Source organism: Panulirus ornatus, chromosome 40 (assembly GCF_036320965.1).
Source record: "Panulirus ornatus isolate Po-2019 chromosome 40, ASM3632096v1, whole genome shotgun sequence".
Classification (NCBI taxonomy): domain Eukaryota; kingdom Metazoa; phylum Arthropoda; class Malacostraca; order Decapoda; family Palinuridae; genus Panulirus; species Panulirus ornatus.
The window spans coordinates 8,919,825-8,946,085 of record NC_092263.1 but is presented as its reverse complement, the minus strand read 5'-3'; the positions used below and the strand labels follow the sequence as shown (position 1 = coordinate 8,946,085).

At 38.5% G+C, this 26,261-nt stretch overlaps 1 protein-coding gene across 1 annotated transcript in view; it reads right to left on the bottom strand.

Moving 5' to 3' along the window:
- Positions 1-1,505: 1,505 nt before the first annotated feature.
- The window catches only part of LOC139761344 (kelch-like ECH-associated protein 1B), a 42,298-nt gene continuing 17,542 nt past the window's right edge, over positions 1,506-26,261 (bottom strand). The window contains 5 exon segments of the mRNA XM_071685425.1: positions 1,506-13,185; positions 13,574-13,609; positions 13,612-14,198; positions 17,430-17,596; positions 23,279-23,381. Coding sequence (XP_071541526.1) covers positions 13,031-13,185; positions 13,574-13,609; positions 13,612-14,198; positions 17,430-17,596; positions 23,279-23,381 — 1,048 coding nt within the window. The 3' untranslated portion in view covers positions 1,506-13,030.

The window sequence follows — 26,261 nt, the reverse complement described above, 5'->3', positions numbered from 1 at the left end:
TTCTGCAGTTTCTCACATGAATCAGCCACCAACGCTGTATCATCATCGAACAACAACTGACTCACTTCCCAAGCTCTCTCATCCACAACAGACTGCATACTTGCCCCTCTTTCCAACACTCTTGCATTCACCTCCCTAACAACCCCATCCATAAACAAATTAAACAACCATGGAGACATCACACACCCCTGCCGCAAACCTACATTCACTGAGAACCAATCACTTTCCTCTCTTCCTACACGTACACATGCCTTACATCCTCGATAAAAACTTTTCACTGCTTCTAACAACTTGCCTCCCACACCATATATTTTTAATACCTTCCACAGAGCATCTCTATCAACTCTATCATATGCCCTCTCCAGATCCATAAATGCTACATACAAATCCATTTGCTTTTCTAAGTATTTCTCACATACATTCTTCAAAGCAAACACCTGATCCACACATCCTCTACCACTTCTGAAACCACACTGCTCTTCCCCAATCTGATGCTCTGTACATGCCTTCACCCTCTCAATCAGTACCCTCCCATATGATTTACCAGGAATACTCAACAAACTCATACCCCTGTAATTTGAGCACTCACTCTTATCCCCTTTGCCTTTGTACAATGGCACTATGCAAGCATTCCGCCAATCCTCAGGCACCTCACCATGAGTCATACATACATTAAATAACCTTACCATCCAGTCACCCCCTTTTTTAATAAATTCCACTGCAATACCATCCAAACCTGCTGCCTTGCCGGCTTTCATCTTCCGCAAAGCTTTTACTACCTCATCCCTGTTTACCAAATCATTTTCCCTAACCCTCTCACTTTGCACACCACCTCGACCAAAACACCCTATATCTGCCACTCTATCATCAAACACATTCAGCAAACCTTCAAAATACTCACTCCATCTCCTTCTCACATCGCCACTACTTGTTATCACCTCCCCATTAGCCCCCTTCACTGAAGTTCCCATTTGCTCCCTTGTCTTCCGCACTTTATTTACCTCCTTCCAAAACATCTTTTTATTCTCCCTAAAATTTAATGATACTCTCTCACCCCAACTCTCTATACATATATAACCATTTTTTCAAGTCAAATTTTGTATTTTTCACCTTGCATCAAAGAAAGGTTCTACCTCTCAGTTGTGTTTCATACAAACTTGACTGAGTTACCACTATATACCACTCCCACATTGTTACATTTATCATTCTTTCCTAACTTTTCACTTAAGTGTGTGAACCAGCAATACTTAAACTTGGTAGCAGTGAACATGTCACCCATATTCAAGACCATGTGAACCTTTAGTATAAAAGGCATTGTGTCCTGTGTCTACCTGTAAAATGCCCATTGTTGAAGGACACAAATCGGGAATTCTCCACCTGATTCAGGATCTTGTCTCCACTACACTTGCCCACTTTCCTTCAACCAACTCCTCTTTGATTATTTTATCATAAACATTTATATTTCACTGGCTTGCAAAACATGGGAACAATGTATAAAAGCAGCATATAATCATCAATTTATTGATATAAATACAATTCGGGTTAAGTTTTCCTATGAAAACTATAATGAGTGAGATAATGAGGTATCTGAATGTAAACTATACATAAAAGCACTCGCAAATTCCCAGTTTCCAAATTTCATTGGTGATTTTTTCTCTTTACAAATCTACAACTTGTGTGAGAGCCTTTGCCTACCATAAAATATCTGTGAGAAGTTCTTTTATACAAAATCATGTCAGAAGTACACAGGGTCTCAGAAAAAAGACAAAACACATTATGCTTCCTACACATGGCATGTTACTGTTAAATTTCAAGGGTAGGGTCTGCCTCACATGCCGAGGCATAGCTACTACACCTCAAGTGTACCTGTGTTAAGAATATGCTCCTTCTGTAAGGATGCCAATCTACACTGCAATAGGACACATTATACATAACAAAAAATAAATTATAAAATGAAATACACAAACTTCAGCATTTATTTTTACCAACATTCATAAAATGCTAATAACTGCATCACTTATTTTTTTTTGGAGCAGGTAGTAGTCCCCCACATGAACAAGGCAGTAACTCTCGATGTTTTATTCCTGTTATATAGAGCAAGTAGCACAGCTCTTGAACATATACTAATAAAACCAAAATAAATTTTTCTGAGCTTAGAAAACAATCTAGGCCTTTTCCTTATATACAATGAAACACATGCTGTTTCCCTAAAGCCAACAGATTTATAAAATAACTCCCATAACACATATTCACGAAACGTTCTTAAAAGTATTTCATGATTCAGCATTTGAAGAAATAATTCTACAATTTCACAGAAAATAAAAATCTATTATGAAAATGATAAACCACCATCTGGATCCTAATTATAATAATTTTATGGGAAAGTGAACTACAGTACAAACAATAATTGGGAAGAAATTCCATAAAACATTCAACATAGGCTCCCCAACATAATCTTCCCATCAAGCAGCTAATAAACGTTTGAATGCAAGCTTTGTATGGAATTTGCAAAACATGGTTTTTTGTGAACTGCTTTGATGCACAGTTTACAAATGGCACTTGAATTGCTTAGTCCAGATTCTCCATATGAACCAATTCCTCTAATCTACTTACATTCCAATTTTCCTTCAGTCAAAACTACTGCCACTATCCTATCAATGTAGAATCTCAAAACATCAGTGTTTTGCATATTTATGAGTGCATGGGAAAATTTGTGATGTAACAACAAAAATTATTTGTTTTTAGTTTCCCAAGAGACCTGTTTCTGAGCAAAGACATGGGGAACTGAGGATTATTACAGCTTCTCAACCCTTGCCAAGGCCACTCTTAGATGATACATTCAGAAAAATTCTCCATGGTGCAAATTAATGCTTACTGGGACAGAGTAACTAGCAGCATCACCTAAACCCTAGAGTACTCATTATCGCTACTAACATTTGGCTTCAGTTCAGTCATAACTTCCATGCTTGGAACAATTTATAAGTACAGTATATTTTTCTAGGCATAATAAACTTTTGGCAGGTGATGTGTCTGGTTTATCCAGTCCCTGCAAAGAAATGATCCCTTACCTAAGGCGTTTTCTGAGCTTATGAGTGAGGTAATGTTACAAAAGGATTTGATGACTGGCAAAATGGCTGACCAGTAGGTTAGAGGCTAAGTGCATGACAAAGCTAAAATTAAGGCTTTGGTTGCTACTTTCTATTATATGTTTAAGGAAAGATGTTTGATTGGAAATGACTGTAATACACTGGTTTGTCTCAGAACATTATATATATATATTTTCTATTTCCAACTTGATCGCCATTTCCTGCGTTAGTGAGGTATTGCCAGGAAGACGAAGAAAGGCCACATCCATGCACATTTTCTAGTTGTCGTGTAATTCACTGAAACCACAGCTGCTTATCCACAATCAGGCCCCACATACCTTTCCATGGTTAATCTTGATTCAGTCCACTGACAGCACATTGACCTCAGTATACCACATCATTCCAATGCACTCAAGCCCTTACATGCTTGCATGTTCAGGCCCTGATTGTTCAGTCTTATTTTACTTCATCTTTCTATCTCCAATTTGGTCTCCACGTTTTCCTTGTTTTCTTTGTCAACCTTTCCTTAACCACTTTCTCCATGTCTAAATCATTTCAGCATTCCCTCCTCTTCTGCTCTCTCAACCACACTCTTTTTAACACCACACACATATCGCTCTTAGCTTTTCATTACTTAACTCGATCAAACCAACTCACATTATATATTGTCCTCTTACATTTCAGTTTCAAAACATCCACCGTCCTCCGCACAGCCTTATCTGTATCCCAAGCCTCGTATCCATATAATGTTGTTGGGACTACTATTCCTTCACACATACCCATTTTTGTCTTCCAGTATAACATTCTCTATTTCCACATTTTTCAAGGTTTCCAGAAAATTTGCTCCTTCCCCCACTTTGACTCACTTCCAGTCTCAAGATTACATCTGCTGCTATGTCCACTCCCAGATGCCTAAAACACTTCCCTGACTGCAATTCTTTTCCGTTTAAACTCGAACCCCAACCAACCTGTCTCTCAACCCCGCTGAACCTCATGACCTTGATTCTGTTCACATTCAGGAAACATAGCCAACCTTTCTGTGGATGAATGACCCAAGGAATTATGTTCTATTAGATTTTACCACAAAATTCAGTACAACTGCAAAGAAATACAGCGATCTATCTATGGTGGCCAACAATAGTTTAACAGGGGCCAAAGATACAGTCAGTTGCCATTACATTCATCATTGTTTATTTGTTCTGGTGGACCTGTGGTGTGTTGCTAGTTTGTGGAATTCTCGGGAAGTCAGTTCATTCTAGCCATGTCATCTCCCTATCAGGAAGCAGACTCCAGCTGGTCAAGCAGTTCTTCTGACTAGGACATGGTTTCTGTCATTGTACTGTTATACAGAAGATTCTGTTGTTCCTTATTCTCACAACATCAGGTTATGGAAACTAAATCAGGTTAAGGCTGCATCACATGAACACTTTTCATTATATAGAACACACAGGGGTCATAAAACCAAATCATGTCCAGTCATTTGTGTTGAACACTTCTTTCTGTCTTTCATGCTTGTTCATAGTTCTCACATTAGCAAGGTAACACCAGAAACATATGAAGAAAAGGCCTCTTTCATTCCCATCCATCCTCTAGCTGTCTTATGTTATGCATTGAAAGCACAGCCCCCTATATAAACTCCAGACACATATATGACATAGTTCTCTCTGTCCCTTGTACGTCTCTCACCCCCCTACATGTTCAAACCCTGAGTACTCGAGGCTGTATTCACTTCATCCTTCTATTCCCAATTTGGTTTCCTGTTTCTCTTTGTCCCCTCCACTTCCGACAAATATCCTCTCTGTCAGTTTTTACTCGTGAACTAATAATAATTTAAATATTCATGAAAACCATGTAAAAAATGAGTGGAGTTGGAACAAGTTGCAAGCACAAGAAATTATTCAACTTATACTTGGTATATAACAGGGTAAATTATTATAACTTTTCCCAACAGTTCTCTTTAGTAAGTTGCAGCCTAACATATAACTTAATAATTATTTTGATATTTATGAAAAAAACAGACAAATAGCTGGTAGAGATGGAACAGCTGGTGAGCATGGGAATTTATATCAGAAATTTATATAATTGATTGCTGTTTCCTGCATTAGCAAGGTAGTGCAAAATTATGCTTACTAAATATTATGAAAATTTAATTTCTATATAATTTTTTCAATGCAGTTTACTGAAGAACATCGTTACTTGTGTACTAATTGTTATTTAGATATTTACATAAATAGGAGAAAGGGGGAGATGTATGAAATCTCTCATGTTGTGGAGAGATATATTACTGCAAGAACCATTGTCTCAAAGTGTTAAACCAGCTCACTCAATCTCTGCTTCACAATTCTAGAATCTTTTTCTAGAATCTCTTCACAAACCAGGGACAGTAATAGCACTTTGCAGAACAAGAAAGATAAGGAAGGAAAGCTTATGTTGATCTCTCCCGTATATATATAAAAGCAAGTAGCGACCATACGCTTCTTCCCTGGGTTGTCTAATTAGGGTTGATTTTTTACCTGATCTGGGATATTAATTTTGCAGGTTTGTTGTATAATGATGGGGATGAAATTGGATGGTATAATCTCATGGCATATTTAGTCCATACAACACAAATTACCAATTGCAAACTGACATAAGAAGCCATTAACAAAAGTATGGCAGCTAAATTTGTTTTTGGAGAATTTTTCATGTGTTTTATGGTGGAAATGCAACCTTGGCAAGGGATAAGAACAGTTAACAGTATCCCTCACTTGCTGACAAGCTCAGAAATAGCAATGGCATTTTACATAAGTACCTAATTACTTCACACTTGTACGACGAGCAATGTATGCCTAAAGAGTAAAAATTAGTACAAAATTGCAAAGTAGTGAAGCATCATAAAAACTTCACTTATCACAGATGATATTATAAACATGTATACAGGTAAGCAGGTGTTCACAGACTCTCCCTACAAGTGGTAAAACTATGAGCTGGAAATCATCTTCAACGACTGTATCATTGTCAGTGGACAAATATAGTTCTGTATCGTTGAGGATCTTCCCGCACCAAAAAGGAGCCCACTTTACCCTGCTCCCACATGGAATGCAGCCTTTAAGCTGCAGAAGCCCAATAAAAGGAGTCCTGTGGTTGCACATAATGATATACATAAGCAAGCATATACAGTAAAGCAACAGCATCAACTTTTGCCATTGAGTTTACCGTAATTCTCAAATATCCTAGTCATTTACAGCTTTTAGATAAATACCCTAGTCATTTACAGTTTTCAGATAAGTTTTATAGTCCACCACATACTGCCTCTTAGTGGCTCAAATTTATTTTCCACAGTAATAAACCATATGAAAAAAAATCAGGAAAACAAAAAGAAAACCGTTAACTGTTTGACTATTTACAAATAATGCTATGGAATGTTGAAATGGGCAACTAGAATGAGTTTAATACATTGGCCATTTTCAAATCCACTATCCTAGTTACTGCTCTAAGACTAAATCTGTCTTTAAAGGGTGATACAAAAATACCAGTCTGCTCTCGGCAGCAACATAAACCGCAAGTTATTCAATTAGTACACATTTAATAATGACAGCGATACATAAACTGCCACATAATTGACAACTGTCATTTGCATGGCAGGACATTTTTCATCTTTAATGATAACTTGTGGTCATAAGCACAAATAATTTCAATGTAAAATATCACTAGACCATGAATTTTTTTGTAAATAACTCTTAAGTATAAAATAATTCAACTTGCTTTTTAGGTTCAGACAACCCTTGATAACTCGGCACTTAGTAATTCTTAATTTGCCTTAACACAGCATGGTGATGCAATTATAAGCTAAGAGATTGTTTGAGAGCTTGGCATCATTACTAATTATGCGGATCTTCCCATAGGCGGTTGTATGCAGATGTCCTTTCTTTTCATTCCCAATTTGTATATTTTACGTTGTATTGGAAGCTTACCATGTCTTCCCGGGCAAGCTCCTAAGGTCTCCCAATCTCATCTAAGCCCTCTGGCAGGAAGGTAACCAAGCTAAAGAGCTGTAGGATCACAGTAGAGTTGAAAGGGTGTAACAAAATAGATGTTGATGCTGATAATGTGTAGTGATAAATGATGTTCTTTACACACATGCATAGCACAGTTTAAATCACGAATGTCAAATGGTAAGTGTTGGGCTCCTGACACATTGCTTCAGCACCTGTTTCAAAACTCTGTATATAAATTAATACTTACTTTAACTCCATTTTCAGTATCATAAGTATTTCCAGGTTCATTTCAGTGATTACCCAAATTATAGGGGAATGTACTTTAATTTAGAAAAGGCCTCAACCTCCTAAGTGCCGAGTTATCAAGGTAATACTATACTCCAGTAATGATTAAGATTTAATTATTTAAAAACATAGACACATTGCACTACATTGTATCTGTAAAAGAAAGGAAAGTTTTGCAAACAATGGGATTAAGAACGAAAAATATGCACATTTTTGGGGAATAAGAAACAATATGTGTTACCATTATGAATGTGCAGTAACTGACTTTTGTTGAGAAGAAAAAACACTTTGTTTATGACTGACTGCTGATAGGGACATCTCGATCATCATACAAAATCGAGGTGAAACTAATGGTTTAAGTCAATCATGCCCTTGGCTAGTGCTGACTGTTACCATATTAGAACTTTCATTATGATAATTCTTTTTACAGTAAACCTTGTAACTCCATTTGCTCTGAAATTTTCATAGAAAATCTCTCTATGCTTTGTATTATCCTCTGATTTTCTTGCAACAACAACTAACATGCATCCAGACCTTAATTCATGTGCTAACAGTGCTGTCTCCGTCGCACACCTTCAGCTGTTTTATCTGGCTATACAACCCAACAGATTTCATGTCAAGTTCCTGTCTTTCTGATTTTCTTCACCCATTTCTCTCTTTCTCATTCTGTACCTTGAACATTTCTTTCAATTTTCATAACGTTGCATAAATTATGTTTGGTGATGTAATTTTGGATTTGTATTCCAGCCAGAAACAAGAAGTCAAGTAACAGGGCATCCCTAATCTCTTGTCAACTGGTGGGTCTAGGCTGGGGACACCGGCTCTGCCACAACAGGTAAGTGGGGAAGATGAAAAATTATGTAAAACCCTCTCACAGAACCAGTAATTGAAACATGCACAACTTCGTAATCTCTATCAGCATTCAGTAGTTTATGCACAGTCTTGGGGAAAGAAGATATAATTGTTTAAAATAAAGCTTTCATTAGTCTTGTTTTACTTGCATGCAGAACAAAATCACTTCCTAGCTTATTATGGCTAGGATATTGCATGCCTGGCAGCATGGTACAGTTGTAGAGGTCACATGACATGATTTGCTCTTAGTTACTTCAAGATGCAACTTTTGCTCTATTCTTGTACTTAATGATATTTTCACTATTTCTGTTCCAGGTGATGTTTTTTCTCTCCCGGTAATTAACCAGGGAACCTAAGAAGTTGTTCCAGAAAGCAAGAAAATGTGTGGAAGTGGTCATGTCAAAAGATGTCGAGGGAAAATCCTGTATGGAGTATGGACAACCTTACATTAATCCTTTTAGTGCAGTGGACATCACTTTACATAGTAGGGCATCAGTTTACACATGTAATTTCCCATCATGAGTTGGAATTTTGTATGCACTCTGGCTAGGCTCTGTTAGGTATCTGTAGATGACAATCCAAACAAAGGATGAGTCGTCAGAGCTCCTTGGAGGCCTCGGTAACCCACGAGTGACCATAGTAGATGGTCATTTGCCTTCTTTTGGTGCTTGCTGAATCTATGGAACTTACAGCCATCAGAACTGCCCACAGCCACACCTCTCCCACCCAAAGTTATGACTGACTGTTCTGGTATATAATATTTTTCCCTAAACCATAAATGCGTAGCTTTTAATTCATAAGATATAATGATTCTGATAGTTCCTTGGTTACTTTATCCGTAAACTGTGCATGCGACCTAAAATCTTTACAAAGCATAAGTAAAAGTAAACCTTGTAAACCGTCTTGGTCTAGTTGGGTTCTGAAAGGGCCACGCTGAGGTGGCTGGCTGCAAGTATACATGTATATTTTCCCCAGTGTGATTCCACCACGTCCAGTTAAGCTGGGAAAGAAATGTACTTGTATACCATAGTTCTATACAAATTTTTTATCTCTTTTAAGGCATGTAGTTGTATAAAATGATGCTTTCAAGCAAATTTGTATTTTCTATGTATTTTTCTTTTCATATTAATTTGTTAATTTCCTTCCTGCCCCCTGTTCACTACTAAAAATTTTTAGCGCTGAAATATAAGCAGTTACATTAAAGTAACAGCTTCTTTATACTAGATCTAATGCTTCTTTATATAAAAACTAAAAATTTTCTTTACTGGGAATCTTAATTGGGGAGAGAAAGTTAACGTAGTATATGCCTTTTATGACGATATACTTGAGTGACTAAGGCAAGTGATATATTTTCAACAATGGTAGGAGAATGCTGGTGACATATAAGGATAATTGGTGGAATTAAACATCAGCTGGGAATTCAAATAAGGAAGGGAACCATTAAATTATCAACTGACCACAACGGCAGCGAACCATGATTTGTCGGATGATAATTTTAGCAGTTTAGCGAACCATGATTTGTCGGATGATAATTTTAGCAGTTTAAGGTTTCATCATTCAAATAAAAAGATACAAAATATGCATTTGCATTCTTAGGATTAGCCAGTCTAGTAAATGATTTTTTTATGCCAAACTAGTTATTGTTAAAGCTTCATTCATCAGAAAAAAAATTTATGTACCTCTTAATAAGCATCAAGAAGGGAAAGTGAATGTAAAAGTTTAATATGATACGCACGCAGAGCTACCTAGGTAGATATACTCAAAAGGAGCCATTGTAAGATTAACAGAACAGGTAAGCAGCACGAGCATATAAGTAGGTGCAAAATTAAGTGTTTCAGAAGCTTTTTGCAATGTTTTACTCCACGTAACCCTTTTCATGTGGAATCCATGGTTCTGTGCAGAACTTATGTTGCATCCACCTCACGTATCTGAGTTGGTCGCAACTTTCAATGTTTAAAACTTGGTGTCTTTAAAGGCTCTGACACATTCATTCATTAAAAAGATCTTGCATTATAATTTGCTAGCCATAGTAACCATATCTCATGATGAGTAACTGAAGTTTTTGTTTGTTTATGGCTGTTTATCTCTGTTTTAGTTACAATATTTGGTATGTAAGAAATGGAAAGCCAAATAAATTTGCTGAATGTGGACAAAGGCAACAGTGGCCTGGAAACACTGCTTATTTTCCCCATGTGTTTTGTGTAAATATGCCTGTCTCTGCCACAGTGTGGGATAGGCCTTATGGTAAGTTGAATTACTGGCACACTGTGCTTTGTTTTTCTTTCAGAGTCTCGCAGAAGCTTACTGTATATTGCTGGTAGTGTGTATGTGTATTGTGGGCTCTTAGATTTTGTTAAATTCTCTTGCGAATGGGTGGAATATAAATTTTGCTTGTCCTGCCTCACACCTAGGTGTATTTTGTATCTCTATTTCTGCGTGGTTTTAAGTTCTTTTTTTGGTTTACATTGTTTTCAGTTATTTATTTAGGTATAAGTATTTTAGTTACATCTGCCCCTGGACTACTTTCTGCTTTTAAGGGGCCACTGGTGTGCTCAGGAAGCCGGCCACTTCCACCAGATGGGACCAGAGGCCATTAAGTGTAGTGACGTGTGCGTATCTATGTGGGTTGAGTGCAGGGCAGTTAAACAGCATGTGTTTGGTGTCTGCCATGGAAGCTACATTATGGGTATGAAGGGTCTTGGATATGTTTAATCGTTGTTTGTAGTGTTGTAGGAATGGGTGATTTTTCTAATGCAGATGGGAAAGTGTGATGCATGTGTCCAGGGAATTTCTTTCAGGTGGGTTGGGATGGCATTTAAGACTGGGCTGAAAGGGCAATTATTTAGAGCTTGTCAGGTCATTTCTGTAGGTATGTGTTTTGTCAGAGTCGGTTTGTTGGAGATGATGGAGAATCTGTGGTAAGAGTTTGCTAAGCTGTGAGGATGGGTTACGAATTTTATATTTATTTAGGTGATTGGTGGTTAGTTATGGAGTGGGTTGGCGAGGTGGAGTCTAGTGCTGTTGCAGAGATCCGTGAACCAAGCTTGTTGGTTGGATTACTGTGGGAGGATCTTTCTCTGAATAGATGAGTATTCGTGGTTGCCAAGCAGCCAGTGATTATTCCGAGTGCTCTGTTTTGTGTGGTTTGCAGTTTTGTTAGATTTGCTTTTGAGAGGATGGGTGTCCTGGCAGGAAAGGTGTACTTTACAGTGAAGTGAGTGAATTGTTTGTAAAGGACGCAAAGGATTGTTCTTGTCCAGATCTTATACCAGTTAATGTTCTGAGGGCACTGAGTTTGTGTTAATGCTTTTCGCATGGGGGGAATAAAAGTCAGTATATTGTATTTAGTGCCTAGAATATTTGTTTCATTCAGTGGGAGTCATTGCCTATACATGGTGATTAGACAGTGTAGGTTGGATTTGTGTCTGTCTGGAGTTAAAAAACTTCTTTGGAAATGCAGACAACTTTCTAAAGTGGCATTTCACTTGTTGCTATTTATGGTGTTTTGATGTGATTGAGGTTGTCTGTGTATGACCAGACGATCTTCTTACGGTTTGTTCGAGTCTGTTTGGGAAGAGATTGAAGATGGTTGGAGAAAGAACTTTCTCTTGGATAACTCCACTGCTTAGTTTAAGGGTTCTGGAGATGGAGCCATTCTGAGCAACAACTGCTATGGTGGCTGGCAATGAAGTTCGCCAATAATTCTACTTCATTGTTGTAGAGGGCGGTGGCAAGTATCTTGCATTTTTTTCATAATTAGCCCAGGTCCAGTTTTTATGAGAGTCCTGGTGTTACCAAAACCTTTTTTTTAAAGAGCCATGCAGGTCAAGGCTGCAATACTTCCAGTAGCTGGGAATTAAGGCTACTTCCGAGTGATTAGTTCTTTGACAAGATGTACTTATAATCCCAATGATAAAGCCTTGCAAAAAGTGGTTTTTCACTGGTGGTGGTGTAACCTCCAGTGGGTGGAGTAAAGCAAGTCCAATCTTGCATTTTATACATGTGTTTGTCAAATATTGGAGGTTTTCATCACACAATCACATGAAGGGCTGTTCAGCTGGGGTGTTGGGTTGAAGAAATGCGAAGTAAACAATATAAATCAGAATAAAGTGTATGCAATGCAGCAGATCCATAAATGCTCTTATAGTTCATATTCGGTATCCTATACCTTAAAAAGGGTATAAATTATGCTTAATACTGTAATGCACTCATGATCCTAGTAACACTATAAATATTTTTATAATTGCCTTGCCTACTTTTGCAAGGTAGTGTCAGGAACTAACAAACAATTGCATCATTTGCACATATTCAGTATTTCAAATTTAATAAAAAACCAGAGCCATGTTTAGCCAGACCCAATCGATTATTCCATGGTTTACCTTCAATGATTCATATGACTTGGTTCAGCTCACTGACAGCAGGTAATTCCCCCATAAAAGTAAAGGCCACACTGCTAACTCCATAAAGAAGAATCCTATGAAAAAATGCATTAAAAAAATACTAAATATTTTTATAGAACAGCAAAACAAAAAAAATTTGGAATTCGATGTGAAAGAAATATTCGCATAAAATTCACTAAAGCAAAATATGATTTTTTCAGAAATAAAAATGACTAAAAAATTTCATTCGTACTAAGGAAGTGTCAAAGTTCTATGAACTGGCCAATTCTCAGAGAGCGCCCACACTGGAAAAAAGTGACTTGTGGCAGGACTATCTTCTATCACCACCTACATAAAGATACCAGAAAACAACGGTACTTGATTCAACACCACAATGCCTAATGGCATAAACTTGAATCATAAATATTTCCCTAAAACTTCAGATCCTGTGTTATCTCGAGTCAGAATGTAGGAGGCAGGGGTGAAAGGATGACGCAGATGCATGCCCTGATCTTCCCCAAGGTAGGGGCCTGCAGTCTGCCCATTCATTCCGACGATAATCGTAGATCTCCACTGATGACAGAAATTGACGGCCATCATATCCTCCTGCAAGTATAATAAATGCACCATTATAGAAGACTTCATTACTTGACACGACACTAATACATCTTACTTAGGTTGAAAAAAGTGGAAATGGAAAAGGGTTTGAAATAAAAGTACCATTTTTGCCATATCAAATGCAGGGTGTTTCTTACAAAATAACATATGCATTACTAATTGAATCAAGGATGCAACATTATTAATAATAAGCAAGGAAATTCAGATATGTAAATAAACCCTTCAATAACAAAAGGAAGTGATAATAAAAACAAGAAACAGCATGCCATTAGAGTAAGGGTCACTGCATAATGACAGAGTTCGAGCCATACAAAGGAAATAAATCTTACCCTACAGCAGTCTAACACTGATAATGAAAATAATCAATGTGGCTTACCCATGACAAAGATCTTTCCATCCCAGACCGAGACGTCATGGCTGAACGAGGGATTTTGATAGGAGCCACAGATGTCCACGTGTCATTCTCAGTGTTGTATTTCTCCACTGAACACAGCTGATGTTGTCCATCATAGCCTCCAATCACATATATATTATTCCCAACAGCACACACCCCAGCACCACTTCTTGGAATTTTTATGGGCGACACAAACGTCCACTGGTCATTTTCTGGATGATAGCATTCAACTGAGTTTAACCGCTGTTCACCATCATAACCACCAACAGCATACATTAGTCTGTTTACCACTGCAACACCAACACCCATTCTGGCCTTGACCATTGGATTCACTAAGGTCCATTGATTATCATCTGGTTCGTATTTCTCTACAGTGTTGTGAAAAGTAGCACCATTTGAACCACCAACAGCATACAACTGACCATCTAACACTGCCACACCAAGTCTATTGCGTGGGTAATTCATTCTGGTTCTCTGTCTCCAAGAGTTTGTTATAGGATTAAAAGAATCTACCCAATTGCTGTCGTGGTAGTTACCATTGGGTAGAATGTTTCGTCCACCCACTGCATAAAATATTCCACGGAGATATGCTGCTCCTAAGCCAGATCTGTAAAGAAATACACATTGTAAATAATGATATGCACACCATGAATGAATAAAATATATAAATATTAATTTCAAGACATATCCAAAATGATACTAAATATTAAAAGGCCCAATATGACCCAAGATATACCATACCTCTGTAAATGAATATGTTTCATTTGTGATGTACGTTAATTTGTCTAAAACTTCCTTCACTCAAATTGCCTTTAACATCTTACTGAAGAGGATAAAATGAATTAAGTTTTGTACTAAAAAGCTGCTCTGAGTTGGAATACATTTCCTAACCATTTATGTGGAAGTTCATTTCTCTTATCCCAGACTTTAGCACTTTATGTAGAGTAAACCAACAAAAATTGAAGAAAATAGCATATGCATGAACGTAAGAGTAATCAAGCATTTCATCACTTGCCCTACCTCCCTGCTATGCCACCTATTCACTAGAGAAAGCCAAATATACGCCAGAGTCCAGTCACCGATATACTAGTAGCTCAATCGTAAGAAAAAGACAAACATCAGGTGTGATCCATCTACATGCAGACTTTACAAGTGTTCGGTGGAACATTTGTGTTCCTTGCAGTAAACCATAATTTACTGAGGGAAATAAGATGGGAGTAATACTGTAAAGATAAAAATCTACGTGTAATAAGTTCCATAACCAAAGGTGGAATTTTCTTTATGATAAAAGCCACATTAAGCTCTGTTAAACATTTTTATACGAGGCATAATTCTGGCATTATCCAAACTGAGCTCTGAGTCTTATGCCATTCAATTCTTTATAAGCTGGGAAACAACTATATAAAGTTCACATCTAGTGTGTCTGTGGATGGACAGACAGACAACACATGACCTGTCTGAAAGGCAGACTCTTCAGGGTCTGTTAAGCCATGCAGGTGACAAAATCACATTCATGGAAAAATGTTTCTTCCCAGCAATGAAGGACATTAAAAAAAACACAAACTTGTGGTCCTAGTTTAGCCAAAACACATTGATCCCAACACAGAAGGCATACGTACCCTATTCCTGAATACTTGTATGTCTTATCTATCAAGCTATCTTAAATCTTTGATGCCCATTCCCTCTGGAGACTTCCTCAAGGGGATGGCCACGACAAAGTTTCCATTACAGGTGAACTAAAGTGATACTTCTTAGCCTTTAGTGCCTCATCCTTCACAGTCTACTGGCAGAGGGCAACTCTAGTGCAGTGTTTGCCCTCTAGCGCAGTGTTTTCAGTGACTCCAACCTTATATTCCAACAGACTAGGTCTTCCTAATGTTTCTGACAATGTTTCCAACCAACTACATATACTTAATGATCCTTCCAACTAATTCTACCTAATGCTCCAGCCTAAAGTTCCTTACTGCTACTTCTATCCATTGCTCCAACTATTTTGCCAAAAGGCAGGGCTGGCACACAGTGCTAGCAGCAGGAAAATTAGAGGTATAAAGAACGAGTTGTGTAATTTTATTGTTGTCAAATGTTATGTGACAAGGAGATTGTATGTTCATGGACAGAATGCGAGCAGTCCACAAGTGGGTGTGGCTGAAAGGAAAGACAACTACATGGGTCAAAGGAGTGCAACTTGACAACCACTGAAGTGCTGGGTCACTACGAGGCAGTCACAAACCCTCCCGTAACCAAGCAGGTAACTCTCTGGTTGGTGGCTGCCAACCAACTACTACCTTCCAGCCACTTGTCTTCCTTGACTATTGCGTCATGCCCTTAAAATTAATAAATTAATACATATATCAGTATCTTAACTTACCTTCCTGCCGAAGGATCTTGTAAGGAGGGTGTCTGTCAGCCTTCAGTAGGTAAGGTGCATCTTGGGCATAAGGGGTACTGTTGTGTGTTAAACTGGTGTCTACAAAATTAGAGAGATGGTTGGTGGCCACAATGCGGAAAAAAAAGTTTACCCACATATGCTTGGAGAGTGTCATTTCAGACTGGTGTATGTCTAGTGGGGTGGAGAATGCTTGGCTGGGACAGTGGTAGTTTCATTGGTTGTTTCATGTTTGATGGGAGTATGGAGATCAGAAGGCATAGGCTGCCGAGACCTGCCTGGCACCACCCCACAGAAAGTAGCATTGCCACCCACTGCGTCAGTGAGGTATTGCCAAGAAAACAGACAAAAAGGCCACATTCACTCACAGTCAGTCTCTAGCTGTCATATGTAATGCACCAAAACCACAGCTCCCTATCCACATCCAGACCCCACAGACCTTTCCATGGTTTACTCCAGACATTTCCCATGCCCTGGTTCAGTCCACTGACAGCACGTCAACCCCCAGTATACCATACACATACACACTATATGGTGGCTGATTTGAGTGAGAAACTGCAGAGGTTGATGACTGAGTTTGGAAAAGTAAGAGAAAGGAGAAATTTGAGAGTAAATGTGAAAAAGAGCAAGGTTAGATTCAGTAGGGCTAAAGGACGAGTTAGTTGGGATGTAAGTTTGAAAGGAGAAAAACTGGAAGAAGTTAAGAGTTTTAGATATCTGGGAATGGACTTAGCAACAAACTGGAACCATGGAAATGGAAGTATAGGGTTTGGGAGGGGACAAAGGTTCTGGGAATGATGAAGAATGTGTGGAAAGAGAATGTTATCTCAAAGAGTAAAAATGGGTATGTTTGAAGGAACAGTAGTTCCAAGAATGCTATATGGTTGCACGGAATGGACTATAGAAAGGGTTGTATGGAGGAAGGAGGATGTGTTGGAAATGAAATGTTTGAGAACAATATGTGGTGTGAGGTGGTTTGATCAAGTAATGATAGGGTAAGAGAGATGTGTGGTAATAAAGACATGGTTGAGAAAGCAGGAGAGGTTTGTTGAAATGGTTTGGACATAAGGAGAGAATGAGTGAGGAAAGGTTGACAAAGAGGATATATGTGGCAGAGGTGGAAGGAACGTGGAGAAGCGGGAGACCAAACTGGAAGGATGGAATGAAAAAGATTTTGAGTGTGAGTGATTAGAGCATGAACATGCAGGAAGGTGAGCAATGTGCAAGGAATAGAGTGAATTGGAATGATGAGGTATGATGGGAAAGACATGTGAACGAATGTGGCCTTTTGTCTGTTTTCCTGGCACTACCTTGCTGATGAAGGGGGTTAGCAATGCTGTTTCCTGTGGGGCGGGTGGTGCCGGAATGGATGAAGGCAAGCAAGTGTGAATATATACATGTGTATATATGTGTATGTGTGTTGATTGTAAAACCCACTTCCAAAAGACTAACCTTGCCACTGGTAATCTTGAAAGCTGGGTCCACTGACACTCCTCTACATCATAGCATTCTAGGGTGTCCAGACTCTGACGGTTGGAATATCCACCAACAAGATAAATAACACATGGGGCATTGGGTGTTCTTTCCTTTTGGCGTGGAGGCTTGTGTAATGTCAAGTCCTGTAGCAAACAATCAATTCTGGTGAAAATGGAATATTAGATGACATAAAGAAGTATGATAAATGTCACTCTTAGGTAGTAAAGGCTTATGACAAAAGTGGCTTGGAAAAGTCTCGAGAATGAACATCATAAGTAAGGCTCCTAAGGAATTTTAGCTTTTCCCAGGTCCTCATACACACACACTCTTGTCATACTCAATTCATTACACACCCTAAAAACCTTTAAGTAATCTTTTGACTATCGTTATATCTTGTTTCTGCATAACTTCATCCTCGCCATGCCCTACTTAACTGTCCTGTTTAATTGTAAGCTGTTGTTTCAATAAAATCATAAATATTCTTTTAATTTCATTTCCTGAAACGGGAACTTGGTATCATTGTGTGAGCTATAACATAAGATATACTAATTTGATTTCTGGCGACATTATTCCAGCAGTTAATCCTACCTATTTCTGGCTACATTTTTAAAGTAGCTAATTCTACCTAAGTTATTGGATGATCTGAAGATGTGACAATCCATCTGTCTAGAGATACTACAATCAATGGTTCCCAACACTTTTCATTCCATTTCCTCCTTAAACTTAAAAACTCCTCGCAGACCTACATCATTCTCTCCCCAATAACTCTTAAAAATAATGAAAAATAAAACAATTCTTATACGGAGCAGAAAGTGTCCTATCATTTTTAACTGTTGACAACTCACTTAACTTGACTCGTGTAATTAACGTAATACCTTACTAATTCCGAGTATACTCAGGAAAAAGCTCATGCAAAAGTAATTTTTTATGAGTTAACTCGGGGCTCCTTTCCTTTTTCAAATCCAGGCTTATGCTAAGTCAGGGAGAGAGAGAGAGAGATCAGTCCCACTTACCATCAATAAATGGCAGTACACAAATTCATATGATACTGCCAGCTGACTGGCAAATGTAGAGACCTATGTGAAAAGCAGTAAAGGGGTTTCTTTACTGACCAGCATTTTTATCCATTTTTCACCCATACATATAGCATAAGCACAACCACAGTTATTATCCATTGGTGACTTATGCTTACTTCACCTGGCTTGCCAAGTTGGAATAAATAATATAACTATTTTGTTTCAGATTTCCTAGACTTTCTTGGAAATTCTCCAACTTCTCATCACCCATCACAGACCCCCTGAAAATCTTGGCATTGTACCCCAGTTTGGGAACCACTGTTCCATGTGGATCACCCTACCACTCTGGATCCTGAACGTGGCTTACACTGTAATACTTGGAGCCATTCTTTCATACGTGTCTGCCATTTTCAGCATCAGCGAGGTAGCACCAGGAATAGGCAAAGAAAAACTCATTTGCTTACATTCATTCTCTAGCTGTCATGCGCAATGCATGGAAACTACAGCCCCCCATGCACAGCCAAGCCTCACAGACCTTTCTGTGGTTTCCCCTACCTGCAATATACAGCCTATTTCAGTCTACTGACAGCATATCCCCTGTATACAACAGTGCTCCAATTCACTCCATCCCAAGCACGTCTTTCACCCTCCTGCATGTTCAGGTCCTGAGCACTCAAAGTCTTATTCATTCCATCCTTTCACCTCAAACTCAGTTGCCACTTCTTGTCCCCTCCACTTCTGACACATAAATCAATGCCATAACTACATTAATTCTACAATATACATGAACTTACCAACAATTACACAAACCCTATATCTTAAATATGAAATCTTTTTTGTTCTGCTGATGTTTATCCTTACTAAGTTGTATCACCTTCAACAATTAAAATATACAGTAATCATATGTTTTGCACAGCATCTCCGACATCAACAGAAAGGTGGTGCATTCAAAATCTTCACGCACTTAACATGCTAACCACCATCTCAACACTAGCAAGCAGTAAAGGCCTAAAAACAAACAATTCAGACTGTTGTTCTGGATATCACATGACTGAAACAAATACCATCTGCTTTCATCAAGAAGCATTAATATGTAAAAATAATAAAACGTGCTTTAGCAGGAAGCCAAAAACCAGATAACTTAACAAAATTAATTAAGAAATTTGCTAATACAGATGTACAGAATTTTTTCTTAAGAGTATAAGAGTTCTGTATTAATGAATAGAATGACTGAGGGGACAGTAAATGCAAACAGTATACATAAATCTGAGATTGTATGACCAAAAATGTTCATGAGATAGGGTCCCACGAGTGTAAAACTCCCCACAGTCCTGTACAATACAAACAGGTAATTACACAAGTAGAGGTAAAAATAGTAAAAAAAAAAAAAAAAAAAAAAAAAGATGAGAAAACAATAAAGAGAAATGGAAACATTATAATTCAAGAAAAAAGATTGGAGAATATAACATCACATGGTGTGCTGAATAAATGTGGCCCATGACAATCGATTGTGAAGTAGGAGAATCTGTTCTTTACCTGAACAACTCGTGAACCACAGTGATCTGTACCTTAGACCCGTATCCCCAAAAGGGAGCAAAGACCTCATAAAGCAGGAAAGGAAACCTGCATCACTTAGCTTCTAAGAGTCTAAAGTGATGGGAAGTATACAGTTCAATGCACCAATCATGTCACATACCATGGCTTAAATAATTATAAGTTAAACACACCCCACAGGAGGTAACAAGCCTGGCTGTGAGGAATAGCTCACCCACCTAGTGAGAAAGCAAAAGAGTTAGCATAATTTTCTTCTATGTACCATACACGGCCTCACTTCAAAACTGATTTCTGTATATGCCAAACTGATCCACCAAGTCCACAAACTGCATAGGATTTTTGATATCGGTAAGCCAAGTGTTTACAAGAAGCAACAGAGCAGACATACAAACTATAGTTCAACATCTGCTGGGTTAAATAAATGAAGAAAACAGGAAGCGTTACGTTATATAAAGGAAAAAAAAAAGATTTAGGCGTCAGGTGTAACAGTACCTGCTGACCTAAAGCCAATTTGAGAGAAAAACATTAAAAAACAGGCAAACAAAATTTTAGTCTTCAGAAGTACGATATTTCATTTCAATTCTCAAATTCATCTTCCCTATACTTCAATCGTATATCCCCACCTTAAATTCAGTGTTCAGTGTTTGTCGACCTCCCCCAATAAAGAGAGGACAGAATAGAGTGAACATTACAAAATCTGCTTCTCAAAAGTTGGGATGTTTTTAGACAAAAAATTTTTCCCTTCTAAACAGGTACTCCATATCTACTTGAGTCCCATTTGCTCACATCTGGGGTGGCTCTTCTTCCAATTACTCTTAGCCTGAGTAGAATCAAAAGCCTCTGACCTTTACAGGTCCTCCATGGTCAGCTTTCTTTAACCATCTCTTTCCAAATGCAAAGGTATTGCTTCCCTCCCTCTGTTGTACAGGTACTACTGTGGTCACTACTTTCATGAGCTGTCTACACATGTCCCATTCCAAAAGACCTGGACCCACAGCATACATCTGGCTGCTGCTTCCTATAGTCTGTGTGGAGACCGGTCAAATGAGGTCAGACAATTATGATGCTTCACTTCCTCATACAATGAGGCTGTGGAATTCTCTTGCTTATTTTGTCTTTCGATCTTCCTACAATCTTTGCTGCCTCTAAAAGATAGGTCTATGAGACATTCCCGTTACTTAACACATTATCTTATCTTTAATCTGAGATCACAACAACCGAGGCATACTTACCTAAGGGAGCATGTGTACAGAGAGGAATCTTTTATCATGACACTACACCACAACTCAGGCTGATTGCCGATGTCACTAACAGTGCTACAGTCCTATCACAAAGACTCGAAGTCAACCCAGTGGCATGTCAGCTTGCCCTTAGTAATCAGCTGATGTCATATATTAATCCACTGTTTGGTGCAACAACTGATGCTAGAATAACAAGTAATTAGCAGTTGGTAGGCAGCCAATGAAATGGGAGGTATATTACCAGTACTACCCGCTGGGTATTGGGAGGGTTAGCGACATCTACTTAGTGAGCCAGCACTATAGTGGTTCTCAAGTTGCACTCCTCTTACCTAAGTAGCTTCTTTTCTTTCTGCCTCACTAACATGTGGATTACTGGCATTCTGTCCACAGTCATACAATCTCTCCCTATCATATGTAACACCTGACGACACTTAACTCACACGGCTCATTCTTCATTACTCTAGGTACAAGCCTCTGCAAACACTGCACTAGGCTTGCCCTATGCTCATGGCCTGTTAAGGGTGAGTTCCTAACAGCTGAGTGTTGCTGTGGCCACCCATTTGAGAGAGTACCAGTTGGAATAGGTGTCAGAGATGTAGATAGAATAACAAAGCTGAAATGTAAGTGCTGATGCACAGAAAGGAGTACTTCACTTCTGCTGAAGAGAAATACACGTACATTGTCAAGATGTGCTGGGCTTCTCTCATTTTCCTTTGTTTAGCTATTCTAAGTGATTCTTATTTTTTTCAATACATGTTACTCTTAAGGTAGGCATCAGTAAAATACAGGATAGCATTATCCATGCAGTGATGCAAGCTCTTCACAGTTCAATATATTGGTGTGTCTAACTCATTCTTGTCACAGTAGCAAAATATGTTCCACTGGCTAATGGTTACATTAGCAAAGCAAGCTCTTAGAAAAGGTAAGTACAGTGCAAAATAGTGTAAAGGTATAGAATTTTATTTTTCAAAACCCTCACTCACGACAAATGACAGCTGGAGAATGGATGTGAGTGAATGAGATTTTTTCTTTACCTGTTTCTGGCAATATCCTGCCAGTGTGGGAAATGGTGAATAAATCTGTAGGAAACCCTCATCCAATGAAAAGCTGCATTATGGCCAGTAATCACAATGGAAATGAACAACAATCTAACTTATTCTTCCATTGTACAGACTATTTCCAATTGTTCTAACCAGTGCATTGAAAAAAAAAAAATCAAACTTCTATCTACACCAGTGTCCGCCAAAAGCCTTGTCCACCAGCCAATATGTTTTCAAAGACGATCACCCTTACATTTTAGTACTTTGTCAACTCTCCTATGGCCTTGAGTACCACCCACAGACATCTGGTCAAGGAATTGGCAAGGTTCTTGAAGTATTCTATGGTCTATGTTTCAGGTCTATAGGGTCTTCATTTTCTGTATGAGGCGAGGCACTGATGAAGTGTTGCAGGAGGCAGCCGCCTGATTGTGCACCTAGAAATCTCACGTTTACCCACAGTTTCTTGCTTCTGTGCAAGATTCAGGCTTTCTCCTCCTTAGAAAAAGATGAGCTAACCAACCTTACGAAAAAGTGGAAGAAATACAGTGCTCAGAAGTGAATTTCCTACAATGAAGTGGAAGCCAGGAAGAGTAAAGAGAGAACATCCACCCGGCAAGATAGCCTAAGGCAGCACAGTGAGGTGGGTTACTGGTGCCCATACCATTTAAAACACTAGTCTCAGCAACCATATGTATGATGATTTCACCCTGAGAATGTTACATGCTTGTATTCATAATAAACCTTAACCATGTAATGCCTTTTAAAATATATGAGAAAGCAAACCATGTTTATATGTGGTTAGTGTAGATGAGAAGGGGTTACTTTTTAGTAGTTTGTATCATATCTAAGACCATCAGGTCTACTAATGACAACATAGAGTCTTTACATGATTAAAACCTAGGTTAAAGTGCAAAACTTTGTGAAGAGGAACCAAAGTAAACCGGTTAGAATTAGAAATAAATACATTAACCTACCTCAAAAATTTTGGCAAGATATTCCCTACATGCAGGGGCCTTCTTTAACAGTTTGCAGTTTTTCATCTGCTCAGTCAAAAAACGTGGAGACAGGTATTGGCATCTGCGAAAAAAGAAAAAGTACAACATAAATATAAGAATGTATGAAATGGGGACTACCCGAGAAAGACCCAAAGACTATGAAAATCATAAACAAAATCTCTGAATTCAATGCTAACCTACACTTAACTTCCCTAATAGGTACATAAATAAACAATATCTTTAAATTTAACACCAAGCTATATCTATATTTTTTCATATATGGACCAATCATAATGAACCCCCAAAAATTTGTGAATATATCAACACATGTAAAACAGGATACAATGGGCCTTTCGACATGCTCATTTGCCTGTCAGTGGGTAGACTTTGAACAACTGTGCTATCCTGCCACTACCCCACCCTCATCCAGGCTGTGCGTGACTTGTCTCCACAAGGTGCAGACAGTATTATAATTTGGTGTTAAGGTATCATGGTATCAGAGCATTAAGCTTGATGTTAAGAAAATGGATATGCATGAATGCAACCTTCCTTTAATTGTTCCTGGCACCACCTCACTATCATGGGAAATGGCAAACAGGTATAAAAATGGTTACTTTGTTGTTTTATATCAGTTAAATTGTTTTCATATTCTTATTGGATATATTGCCAAAATTTGGACTTCCATTTGTTTACTTCTTCAAGCCACAATGTACATGTACTTGGTGCAGCAAGTTAAGAGTCAAGGATGTGAATGAGTGATTTTAGAAGCTATATACACCTGATGTACCCCTAAATGATTGGGAATGATGGAATTTACAGAGCACTGAATTAAAGAAATGGAAAAAAACAAAGGGGGGGAATGCTCTGCAAGATTTTTAAGAAGTGCAGACTTTGCTGAAAACATTTCTGCAGTACTAAACTGTTACAAGAAATCATAATGAACAAAATCAGCCCATGGATTGCACTGTTAATGATGAGACCAGTTTCATCTAGCTCCTACAAATGTACATTAATTTTCAGCCTGACTGGGCCACGCTATCACTCTCAAAGTGCGGAAGAAGCAATCTTTCTAGTACAGAAATATTCAAATAAAAGAAGTTTGTTAATTACCCAGATAGCAAATGATAATGTAATATAGTCCATGACAAAGAAAAATATTCACAGTTTCTGGCATAAAAATATGACTTGGGTTTATGATATATCATTTTGAATCATAAGATCAATCATCAACAGCATTAAACCAACATTAACAAATTTCACTTGTCTAAATGTTCACATGCACCTTCAAATTTGATAATTACAAAGTGGATATATGTGTCAGAGGTGGAGGATACGAGGAGAAGTGGGAGACCAAACTGGAGGTGGAAGGACAGAGTGAAAAAGATTTTGAGCGATCAGGGCCTGAACATACAGGAGGGTGAAAAGCATGCAAGGAATAGAGTGAATTGGAATGATGTGGTATACCAGGGTCGACGTGCTGTCAATGGATTGATACAGGGCATGTGAAACGTCTGAGGTAAACCATGGAAAGTTTTGTGGGGCCTGGATGTGGAAAGGGAGCTAGAGACTGAGTGTAAACGAATGTGTCCTTTGTGCTAGTGCTACCTCGTGGAGGGAGGGGGGTGCCACTTCATGTGTGGTGGGGTGGCAATGGAAATGGATGAAGGCAGCAAGTATGAATATGTACATGTGTATATGTCTGTGCATGTATACATTGAAATGTATAGGAGTGCATATGTGCGTGTGTGGGCGTTTATGTATATACATGTGTATGCGAGTGGGTTGGGCCATTCTTTCGTCAGTTTCCTTGCGCTACCTTACTGACGCGGGAGACAGTGACAAAGTATGAGAATAAAATATCTTTTTTCTTTCTTTCAAACTATTCGCCATTTCCCACGTTAGCGAGGTAGCATTAAGAACAGAGAACTGGGTCTTTGAGGGAATATCCTCACCTGGCCCCCTTCTCTGTTCCTTCTTTTGAAAGAAAAAAAAAAAAAAAATAATGAGAGGGGAGGATTTCCAGGCCCCCAGGCCTTCTATGACACGCAGGAAATACGTGGGAAGTATTCTTTCTCCCCTACCCCCAGGGATAAAATATAATGATATAATTTATAAATTCATTTATATTTAATTACCAGTACTACCCCCCTGGGTAGCAGGAGGTTTAGTGTCAGCTGTATAGAGAGCCAGCACTTCAGTGGTTCTCAAGTTACTCTCCTCTGACCCAGGAAGCTATCTTTTCTTTCTGCCTCACCAACATGTGGAATGCTGGCATTTCATCCAAAAACATACATAACATGTCACCACTCAGTTCAGGTTTCTTAATTCTAGATTTTCCTGCAGTGAGTGCTATGCAATAACCTGCCTTTTGGCAAAATGGTAGGAACAATGGACAGAAGTAGTAAGTAGGAACATTAGGCAGGAATATTACACCGAAACATTGAGTAGTAGTAGGTAGGAGCATTAGGTACAAGTCGTGGGTTGCAACACTAGGCAGGAACATAAGATAGAAACTGGTAGTAGTAGTAGGTTGGAACACAAGGTAGGAATATAAGATACACACGGGTTGTAGTAGTTGGCAGGAATATTACGAGCCTCAGGAAGTGCTAAGCTAAAGTTGCCCTCTGCCAGTGGCCTGTTAAGAAAGTAGCACTGGAGTACACCAGTTATGGGGACTTCTGCTTTGACCATCCCCTTTAGGGAGTTCCCACAAGGAATGAGCATCAGAGATATAGATAGATAGAATTACCTCAGAACCAATTTCTATACAAAAGTCCTGGTATTACCTAAGAACTCTTTCTAAAGACTCCTGTAGCTCAAGGCTGCACTAATTCCTCGCAGGAGGAGCTCAGTAATATCCAGCTTTATATGCTGCCCATGATATAAAGGGTGACTTTTATTACTATATCATTATCATATTATTTCATAATCCCTGACCCCCTTCTCCACGGGAATCTGCAAC